The sequence below is a fragment of the Fusarium fujikuroi genome, chromosome FFUJ_chr02 (assembly GCF_900079805.1).
Source record: "Fusarium fujikuroi IMI 58289 draft genome, chromosome FFUJ_chr02".
Classification (NCBI taxonomy): Eukaryota; Fungi; Ascomycota; class Sordariomycetes; order Hypocreales; family Nectriaceae; genus Fusarium; species Fusarium fujikuroi.
Genome location: NC_036623.1, coordinates 128,366 through 139,148, shown reverse-complemented (window position 1 = coordinate 139,148; position 10,783 = coordinate 128,366). Strand labels below are relative to the sequence as shown.

At 47.1% G+C, this 10,783-nt stretch overlaps 3 protein-coding genes, besides 1 other annotated feature; 1 reads left to right on the top strand and 2 right to left on the bottom strand.

The window, feature by feature from the left end:
* Positions 1-4,047: 4,047 nt before the first annotated feature.
* Positions 4,048-4,541, bottom strand: FFUJ_05286 (uncharacterized protein; the record flags this gene model as incomplete). XM_023571327.1 has 2 exons in its annotated part: positions 4,048-4,159; positions 4,237-4,541. The coding sequence occupies 2 exons, from the start codon at positions 4,539-4,541 to the stop codon at positions 4,048-4,050; spliced, it is 417 nt and encodes a 138-aa protein (XP_023425651.1).
* A 477-nt stretch (positions 4,542-5,018) lies between these two features.
* Positions 5,019-5,861, bottom strand: FFUJ_05287 (uncharacterized protein; the record flags this gene model as incomplete). XM_023571326.1 has 4 exons in its annotated part: positions 5,019-5,323; positions 5,380-5,446; positions 5,476-5,685; positions 5,733-5,861. 4 exons carry the CDS (start codon positions 5,859-5,861, stop codon positions 5,019-5,021), a joined length of 711 nt encoding a protein of 236 aa, XP_023425650.1.
* Positions 5,862-6,864: 1,003 nt separating this feature from the next.
* On the top strand, positions 6,865-8,858 carry FFUJ_05288 (uncharacterized protein; the record flags this gene model as incomplete). XM_023571325.1 has 3 exons in its annotated part: positions 6,865-7,434; positions 7,481-7,646; positions 7,696-8,858. The coding sequence occupies 3 exons, from the start codon at positions 6,865-6,867 to the stop codon at positions 8,856-8,858; spliced, it is 1,899 nt and encodes a 632-aa protein (XP_023425649.1).
* Positions 8,859-9,836: 978 nt separating this feature from the next.
* Positions 9,837-9,929, bottom strand: a tRNA (tRNA-Glu).
* Positions 9,930-10,783: the final 854 nt, after the last annotated feature.

Genomic DNA, 10,783 nt, shown 5'->3' with positions numbered 1-10,783 from the left:
AGATGTGATACTCTCTTGTTACTTAAGTTTGGAGCGACATCAACGGCTGGCTCCTACTCTTACGGGGTATGGGGTCCGCATTCTTGGTCCAGACCTAGCCTGTATCATAACAGATACAGGTTCATATTTACTACTCGGAGCAGATATCTTCTATAGGCTAGTAGGAAGGCAGCATACCTCAAAATCAGATCATGTTTGTGGCAAAGAGTCCGCAAACGTGTTCCATCTCTTTGATTTTAATTTTTGGGTTGCTTCTTAGCAGGCTTAACAGTCAACAGCCTTTTGAATCCAGGCAATCGCTACTATAAGACAAAATATCCTTTTGATAACTCAAGATCTCATGTTGACTTCACCGATGTCACCCACGTGAATTACGGCCCGCTCGCGGATCTGATGTCACTGCTTTTTGAGACTTTTTCCGGTTCTTGTTTCCGGTGGCTTGCCTTGGCGCAGCCTCATGCCAGGGGTTTTTCGCATACAATACCAGTGAAAAGTATCTCATCTCCTTTCACGACACCCTATTGGACAGCATTATGCTGAACTCGGTCAAATTAAGCGACTGACAAATGACCGCTTATGGGAATAAGCTTGGTAGATCCGTGGCTTGCACCTGATGTGACAAGACACTCTCAACGGTGATTGTCGAGCCTTACATGCCACCCCACCCACATTGACATAAGAACTCTGTGCTATGATGATCAGGCACAATAACAGGGGATCGCTAGGGTCTGAGTCCAAATTCGTTTTTGACAGGTCGTTTTCTCCAAGACACCAACGCCGTCTTGGGACTAGCTTGCAGAGCCTCAAACATCACAATAATCGCTCCCAACTTCATGTTCGAGACTCGATGCTGGGATCGACATTATCGGATCATGTTCAAAGGTCAAATTAAACAACCCAAGGATAACCAAATAAATCTCGAGAACGTAGATCCTCGTTCGTTTCGTGCCCCCCACAATGGATATCCGGCCTCCAGGGCCGGCGGAAGTTCCCGCAAGCGGTAACCTCGTTCAAGCCAGCAGCGCCCAATAAGATGGCTGGTCACGAATATCCAAGTTCACATTCAATTTCTGTTGTTCATCCGATTCAACATGTTGAGATCCGTTTTCTCGGATGTTGGGTTGCCGTGATTGTATCATGTGCCCGTTGTGGCCGTTTAGGAGATTGGGAGAATGGGAGCTTGGAATTTAATGACGTATGACCAGATTCACCATCACAAGGCTCTTGAAGGAGGTATGTTAGAGGTTATCTTTACTTCTGCCTTGCCCCTATGTGATAGTCCAACTATAGACAAAGATTTTGACGCTCTAAAGAGCAGTCTTAATCTTAAGAGCTAAATGTCCTCAAAGGACTTCTAAAGACTTCATAGCTCTAGTAGAACAGTGAATTCTCTGATCTGGTTTATTATTCCATACTTATACTGTTTGCGTTCTGGTTGATTTGCACTACTCCTGCCATAGCTGGCTGCAAAGCTGATGTGTCGATCAAGACGATATATCCAAACCCATGGGAATAACCATGTGCCTCCATGATCCTGTCTCCCGGAAATAAACGCTTTACCAATTTTGACAAAAGTGTGATTAAGTTTCCTCGTAAGCCAATCGCATTTGTCTTGCTGTTGGTGGCCCTGAATCACATTCCTTGACAAAGTGAACCTACCTGTGCAAAGAAGGATGACATCACAGAAATGAGAAACCAGGTTGGGGAAGCGTAAAAGATTTATGACTATAGCCAAGAGTTACAAATAAACTGAAGACATGTTAGGATATTTAGGATGGGTTGAGTGAAGTCTTGGACTACCAGGTCTATTTATCATTTGGGGTCGGGAATTTTGGCGCTTAGATAGTAAGTAGTTAGATTCCTCGGGCGAAAGCAGGTTTCAGAGTGTTGTTATTCCCATTATCGAGATCTTCCACGACTGTCAAGGTTAGGTTGATTCATCTACCGAGTGGGACCTAAGGGTCTTGCGTTGGCCGACGTCCACGTGACCGTCGTGCCCAGGAATCAAGATCTACCTAGATTAGTAGCCAATCATAAGGTGTTCATCTCATGCATACCGCAGATAAATACGTGATAATGCAGATAAACTTGATTGGCAACTTATCAAACGGAGAGCGAGCTGTAGCCATATTTGAACGAGAGGTGTTGCTTGTCCAGACTTTAAAACCAAACATGCTAATGGGCTTTTACTGCCTCGTACCGGAGAAATTCGACATCATGGAAGATGCCGAGCTTGTGAATAGGTAACTTCACTTTGAGGAAAGACCTTATTGGCCTCTGGTGAACCAATGGCTGGCCTAGGTATGGAATGGCTGTACAAATGCGAAGGGCAGCTTCCTTTGTAGTATTTGTTACTCTTATGTCAAAGAGGCAGTCTGCAGGCCCGGAAGGTACCATTCTTGCCGTCGTCAACTTACTAACTAGTTGGTTGCGGCTTTGCCTGAAAGGTCCATCCTGACACATCCTACAAAATCCAACTTCTGTCAAGGAGATTTGGCCATATTCCGCCTCCGCAGTCAAAAAAATTTCCAGAATATACAAGTGACAACGTCAGCTACCTCTGCTCTCCCGATCAACTCTTTTTTCGTTTCTTCAACGCCAAGATCAAAAGTGAGTATGGATGCTGTTGGCACCGAGGGGTAGCTAACTTGACCAGACAGCACGACCAAAAAAGAAATAATGTCCAGCTTTGCTTAGGCCTCAGGTATAATTACAAGTAGGTGTAGTCATTTCGTGCTGGTGGCAGCAAATACTAATATGTCTGCCTTAGAAATATGCGCATGCTATAACTATTTCAAGCCTTTCTGAAGCTCTGTCTGGAGAAGCTGGTGAGGGAGTCTTTGAGGCCGACTGATTTGGTCGACCTTGAAAGAAAAGAACCCCGGGTAGGAGACCTCGGATCCTCGGTGGCCGGTAGGGAACAATACGCAGCCGTCAGGATGGCTGACTATTGGGCAGTGCTAACGATATGGTTGGATCTGGGGGGTGGCAACGGGTTACCTGTCTCCTGAGATCTAAAGTGTTTTTCAAATTCTCTTCTTCAACACGAATAGATCAAGTGGTAACTGCTCGACTCGCTTCCCCGCTCGACAACTTCTTTTTTCGCACCGTTTTTAATCGCAAGAAAGTAAGTAGAGTGGGTTGGCTTGTTAGGCACAGGCTAATATTTTCTAGTAGCACGACCTTCTAAGAAAACAAGTGGTCATCGACCTGTAAAAAAATCAAGTCTACGGATGCCAGAATGTGCTTACAAACATTCTGAAGATCGTACTTGATGGAATACTGGCCGTACTCGATGTACGAATGGCTGGTAGACTCTAGATGGGATGGGTGTTGTCGAAGTGAAATGATGGTATTAATGTAAGGATGCAAGGGCGCGAGTGCCGCGTGGTAATTTGAGGTGGTCCCCATGCGAGGAGGGAACAGATTTGGTCTACGGAGTGCTTGACTCTTGAGTTTGGGAAACAAATGCAAAGAACTAGGATCCCGAAGCTGAGTTCTGTAATCTCATCAGAGCGCACCGAAATACTGTACGAATTGGGGCACTTGTGGTGAGAAAACTAGGTAGGGGACAAATTTGAGTGGAAGTTAGATTTCGTCCATCCTGGAACGGATGATTCCCATGTAGACTAACAAGTATACAGACAAAGAAAACTCAGGACCTTGATCCTAAATAACAAAAGACTTAGGTCACTCAGTATAAGTTCAGGATAACTTTTACTGCATTTATTTTGTCGCTGCGCATCAAGTTTTAATGTTTTCCTGCTTCCCGATGGCAGATTAGCCACTCGTGTGGCAGGCCCAGGTCGGCCCTGCATCGAAGCCCCCGAGGCAAACAACACTCACAAGATTCGGAATCAATATAGCTTCTATCTTACTACAGAAAAAGGCTTGGATAAGATAAGGATATGTTTATAAATTTAGGATACCCTTAAGTAATTCGAGTATAGAGTTAAGTTTAGTACATCCTTAGGGGTATTAATATCAAGTGTATTGATTCTTCTCTTCCTGTCCTCATTGTTGCCTTGCCTATATCACATTTATTCGTCAATAGGTGTATGCGCTTGCGACGGGGGTTAAAAGAGACTTCAGGCCCAAGGGCACAAAGGTAAAGAACACCAATAAACAAATGCGGGCAATATACTCCTTGCTCTCACTGCTGTTGGGCGTATCAGCAGCCCATCGATCTGATGAGCAGCTTGAAGACCAAGGTAATCTTCAACATCGCTAGCGTACTGCTTCAGCCTGTCGATACCGTCATGGTAATCTTGAATTGCCGGGAGCAGCTTGTTGATTGCTACTCCCTCGGATTTGAATGCCTCGGCCTGTTGTTGACTTGATACCTTAATGTTACTAAGTAACTCCGTCATTCGCTGGACATCGGCATTGGCTGCCCTGACAGCATCGATCTTCCCAGTTATATCGGCAGAAGTGTTCTGGTGCTTTGCCATGGTCTCTATGCACTTGATAAGACTGTTGCTCGTCGGCGCAGTTACTTCTTCGATTGCCTGGAGGATAAGACCTTTTATCTTCGTGGCCATTTCATCGGTGGTGCGACTCTTCAACTTCTCTTTCACTCAATGTTCGAGTTTCTGGAATAACTCCTTCTGTTGAGGAAAACCTCTCTCCTGAATGAGTGAAACCAAGAAGGCTCCGCAGGGAGGTGCAAGAAATCAGGCGAATGCTGGGTGATAGAGTCTCCGGGCGCCATGGGTCGCTGCCCTCACAGCGCCAACTTTCTCATGCTGCCATTTTGATGCAGAAGGCAATTACATATATATATAATATAGTTTAGCTCTGGGTAGTTTGCGGGTAACTGGCGGACATGGTGCTCATTTTCGTGATCTAGGCCTGTGAAGGCCTAACGCTTCGTGCGAGAAGAGACATCTTCAATTGTGCCATGGGAGACAAGATATAGGAAAGCCTAGGACTTCTATCCTAAAATGACAAAAGCTTTAGGTAAACTTGGGGTAAACTTGGGGTAAACTTAGGACATATTTATAAATTTTAGAACAGGCTTAGGTAACGTACCATAGATCTGATGTAAAGTCTCCCCTCATGGTCGTTCTTATGGTATTGGCAGAAGGGTTAACGCGCTGGCGGCGACGAGCAGGAGTCTTTGGAGCCTTTCTCTTCTCTCCTCGACCGTGAGGAGTGGTATCCTCACCGTCGATGGCCGTCTGAAAAGACTCGGTGCGGGTTTGGACCGCGGACTTCTTTCCCTTGCCCCCGGCCTTTCTCTCACGGTGCTGAGCACTTAGGCCGGTGTAAAGACGGATGACATCGTGATCTTCGAGCGACAGGAGGCGAGCGATAACTTCATCTAGATGAATGTGAGCAGCCAGAAGATGAACGTGAAGGTAAAATTTAATAACTTACCAAGAGTATCAGGGTCCCAGGACGCCTTGATCCTGTCGACAGCTGCGTCACGGAACTTGCCCCCGTACTCGAGGGTTTTTTTTTGTCTTTGCGGACGTTGAGCGGATGACCTGTTTCGGCGACGAAAGCTCCGAAGATGGTGAGGATGTCCTCATCCTCAATGAAAGAATCGACGGCCTCATTTTCGATGGGGTTGGTGACATCTGAATCTCCGCTCTTTCGGCTGCTTGCGGAAGATCGCCTGCTGCGAGGCCCAACCTTGAGATCAGCGACCATTTCCGTGAGCTTGGAGACTTGGTTCGAAAGCTTCATCTGTCAGTTGAGTCAGGGTAGAGGACAATAGTGAAACGAACATATTCTTGGCTATCGAGCAGCGCGATGAGCGCTGGGGATGCCGATGAGGGGTTCTCCAAGGTCATCCAAGACCTTGTGAAGGGGGCATCGATCGAGGGGTCGGCGACTAGCTCGAAGTCCTGCGACATCTCTTCATGATTTCTGATCCCCCTTAGATGTTCTGGGCCGCGCGCGCGCTGCACTGACGGAGTCGGCGAGTACTTCCTTGTCCAAAAGGTCCGGGAAAGGTTGGAGGGTCTTGAGGGGGTATTGGGCGGACGGTGTGAGAACGCAGGTGTTGAGGGAGCATAAAGGAAGGCGGAGGTAAAAGTTGCAAGAATATATATTAAGTTATTTACCTCAGGCATTACTTCTCAGGTATTTCCTGCTATAAAAGCAATTGGCAGTGTCAAGCAGCCGTGGCCAATGCCGACGAGATTTTGTCGACCTTATCAAGATGCCCTGGGAGGGTACAGTGTTGCTTGCCGTGTTTCCTCTGTATAAATCAGTTTCTCTTGCGCCTCCGGTACATTAGTACAAAGCTTCTTACCTTTAAAGCTGCGTTTCCTTCACCAAAGACGCTGGCACGCTGGTCAAGAACTCTTCTATGGCGCTTTGCTCGGTGTAGGTTGCACGGACAATCTCAGTTGCGCAATCGGCTTGGCAATAACCTGGTTAGCTGTTTAGGTGTACTCTCTGGCTGGCTTGACGATTTCAGGCCTCCAGGCACCTTGAAGTGCTTGTTTATTTGGTTCAAGACTTCGTGTTAGGGGGTGAATGCTTGGATTCTGGTGTTTATGTGTGAACAGAAATGTTGGCAAATTTAATTCCTGCCTCTTATTCAAGCACTCCTGGGCTTGTTTACCTGGGGCACCAATCTTTCTTTCTTATAATGTTCGGAACCGTCAATCACTGTCAATATCAATACCGGTGTCACTGACAGTGCCAGGTGAATCACTGCCAACCACCAGTGAATAAGGCGCCTATGCAAGCAAACTACCAACAACCTGGCAACCTCCTCATCCTCCCGTCCACCATTTCTACATTACTCTCTTTTGGCAATCTTGTAAATACCTCTCAAAGCGACTGATATTACCCTCACTCCCTTGCTCAACAGGTGCTTTACCTAGATTTGGCGCCTACCCACCCACTATGGCAACTACTCAACCTATTGAGTTCCCGTCGCTCGACGATGTTCGCTTGCCCTCAACACCAGAAGACAAAGAGCTTCTCAGGGAGCTCAAGCTGGCTTGGGATCAGCATTCAGCTCAATGGGATAACGAAACCAAGCACGAGTTCATCGATCGCATCCTCAAAGGATACACGAAAGTCACAAATACGAACCAGGCTCAACCAAGTGCCCATCGACTCTGGAAAGCCGGCAACATTACCTTCGCTGTATGGATAATCTTACGGGTCACTTATGACGAAGAAAAACTCTCGAAGCCCAGAGAATGGCTTCGACACAAATACAAGAACTTCGATCCGCAGTCTTGGGCGAGCCCTATACCCAAGAAGACACCAAACCCTCAAGGGACCAACGGCGGAAATACATTCTCCTCGAAGGAGAACCTTAGATCACATGCGAACTCTCAGGAACCCAAGTCTCCGCAGTCGATTGAGGCTATGGAGATCTGTGAAGAAGAGCGCGATTATGACAACATTCACGGCGACAGTACTTATACAGACAACGATGACGGAGATGATCAAGACGAAGATAAGGTGAGCTACTTGGAAGACAACCTCAAGATTCTTCTGACAATTCTAGCCCAAGCCAATTACCCGAAGTAGGTTCAGGGCGGCCAACGTTCCTGAGCCGGTTCGAGACCTATCCCGAAAGCGGGGAACTTCTAATGCTTCTGTGAATCTCCGCACAAAGCTGCAGAAGACAGACTCCCCCAAAACTCCATTGTCGGCTGGGGCAACCCATCTACGTAAGTCATTACGATCAAAAGTAATAAATAGCCTCTAATCCACTGATAGTTGAACCTTCTGGGCCCTCAACGGCACTCACAATCGATAACCAGGCCCGGGCTCGTCCTCTGGAGTGGAAAGCTAAGCTTCAGGATCTTAGGGTTTATCGGCGTGGTCTGAATCAAAATCGACTTGTACTCAACCGCCCGGCGTTCACTTGTGACCAGGCCTCTTTACCGCCTAATCCGACCGCCGTTTCGTTCACGCAGGAGTCTGATGATCAAAATGGCTTCCAAAGAAGTCAAGAACCAAGCTTCCGCTCAATTGCTCCTGCTCTTTCTCTCGAGAATACGGTAAATGATCAGAGGTGTTCGGGAGATCCTAGAGATCGTATCCTGTTTCGCGAGCACTCAGCTCAAAGCGACCATGTGAGAGCCAACTTTGGGCTGGTAGGCCACCGTTCTGGCGAGGCTGCCGCTTCAACACAACGTCTGCCGCGGTCACCTGAGCTCAGAGGCAACACTCGCACGATGGCTCCCCGGGGCTCCTCTGACTCTTTTATGTTCTCTTCGAGCTCTTATGGAAAGGAACAAGCGCATACTGGAGAACCGCTTCCTCTTCGTCTAAACCCCCGTGAGACTCTCAAAAGCCCTAAGGGTATCTACACTCAGCAGCCATCTAGTCTTCAACAGCTACCTTGTGATGACCCTGATGAGCCATCATGGTTCCGTCGATTCAGAAGACAATACCATTCTGACCAGAAAGAGACCTGCGGTCGGATCGCGGACCAAGTAACAAAGAATGTCACGGGTATCGTTGTGCAGGCAGTTCATGATATGATTCAACCGCTGTGCAATTCTCTCGCTCAGTGTGTGGACACTCTAGCAAAGCACAATACTAACGCTGCAGGAGACCAAGTGAACCTAGCGACCCGAGACCTGAGAGACATGAAGCAGGTCCTCAACAGCGTTGTGGAAACAAGTCGAGTGCAGCTGGAAGCCTCCCAGAGGGAGGGAGCAACTATCCAGGAAATACTTTTGCCAGCCATGACTGAACACCGGAAGGATATCGACAATCTTGTGCAACGCGCTATATCAATCGAGGAACGCATATCCGATGTCGAGGAGTACCTGGAGCTTCAGTTCGCCGACAAGGGTGGCGATTCCGCCCGCAACGCTCCTCAGGACGAGTATCATACCTTTGGCAATCAAGAGGGCGCGGGAGGAGATTAAACCTCTTGCATTCTGCCATTGCCTGGTTCAAATACTAGCAAGCATGCCGTTATCACATGGGGCTGTCGTTTCACATATCTCTCGCACGGTCCGAAGACGCCGTGCGGCAAGTACATGTCCACTCACACTGTTTGTTCCGACTATTGCTAGCATTCTTATTGATCTTCACACAAAGATCCCGCACTTGTTTGTTGTTTGCTTGTCGGTCTTCTGTTGTCTTGCACCTATTGCCCGCAAATCACATAAGATACACTCGCGGGATGTTTGAGTCTATAGTTGTTGCCTTCAACAGTCAGGTTGTTTCCATCCCCATTAAGTGACTGGGATGACATGGTGGCTTCTTTTGAGTCTTTGTATCGCAGAGTCAAACAGCGATGCTTGGTTGGGTATGGGTTGGTTGTCTGCTTTAGACGCTATGGTAGCTTTGGTCACAATACAATTTTAATTCAGAGTATACAGTCTTAGAAAAAGTGATGTAAGACCTAGTCATCTTCATACGAAATGGAATTCAACGATTATAGAAAGACAAGCAATGTATCAAGAGACAAAGCGCCAGATGCAAACCCCCAATGCAAAGGGACAATTGTACCACACAACGCCCCTTCAAAAAGTGGTCCCTATCCTAAGTTTACCTAAGCCTATCCTAAATTTTATAAATCTATCCTAAACCTCCTCAAATCTATCCTAAGTCTTCTTCTGTCGTTTACGATAGACGTCCCAAGTTTTCTTATCTCCTGCCTCCCCATGACAGCCCTACCAGATCTCCCACGCGGCTGGTCCCGTGGGGATCGAGATCTGGCCAATGAAAGGCGCTGGATTTAATTGGAGCCCCATATCTCAGATTCGTTTTTGAGGAAGGAGAACCCAGCCAATATCTCTGTTACCTCACAGGACGGCCTCAACACCATGGATACAACGATTTGAGCTATTAAATCAGGAAAAAAAGATGATGATATCCACTAAAAGAGCAAAAGGAATCTCCGGTGCGGGGAGTCGAACCCCGCTCGCCGCGGCGCAATTTATTGCAGAACAATTGAAAACGCGGAATGATAACCGATACACCACACCGGATGTTTGGATGTTAGTCAGCTCTCGATTTGGGATCTATACAGTCTTCCTGTGGCTCGATCCACTCTATGTCATGTCGATTTCAGGTCGTGAAAGTAAAGAATGCTATGGAGACTTGCGAGTATGAATATCGGGTCCTGTCTGCATTCAAAGGCAGAACACCATCGGGGCTGCGGCCATTCTGTTGGAGGGAAGAATGAACGCTGTGTAACAAACAGGAATTCACGTCTCCGTCTTCAACTTGGGTGGATCCGGTGAGAACAGCTTGATGTTTGCATTGCTGCTTTTCACATCGATGAACTTCTGTGGTGGTACCAGAGAAACACGTAAGAAAGACTGATTTCATTTTGAGAGAGACTTTGTAAAGGAAGAGATATTCTTCCCAATAGAAGGAATCTCGAATACATAATCACCCTTCATCTGGCAAGTGCCACTGCAGCTGCATGTGCGCTCGAGACGCCGTAAGTGGCATCTCACAAGCCACCACCACTCGGAGAATTATCTACACATCCTGGCAAACCTCGAAAGCTAGAGCCAATTCAACAATTACGATCCGTTAAACAAGAATTACGAAAATCTTAGCAAATGCCGACACCAAGTCTGTTCAATGGGCACGTGTGTTGACGTTTCCCCGCATTCTGATCATATCAGGTTACTCGCCATCCGAGGGTCCCGTGGTCAAAGTCAACGTCGACCAAACACAATCGTCTTGAATCAAATCAAGTCAAAAGAAGGCTTATCCAAGAGATCAGTATGGTTTGTTCTTTTTCATTGAGATTCGTCTATCTTTCTTTCTCTATCATATTGCTCGTCAAGCTTTGAACGTATGCCAGATTATTTTCAACCTCCACCTCATC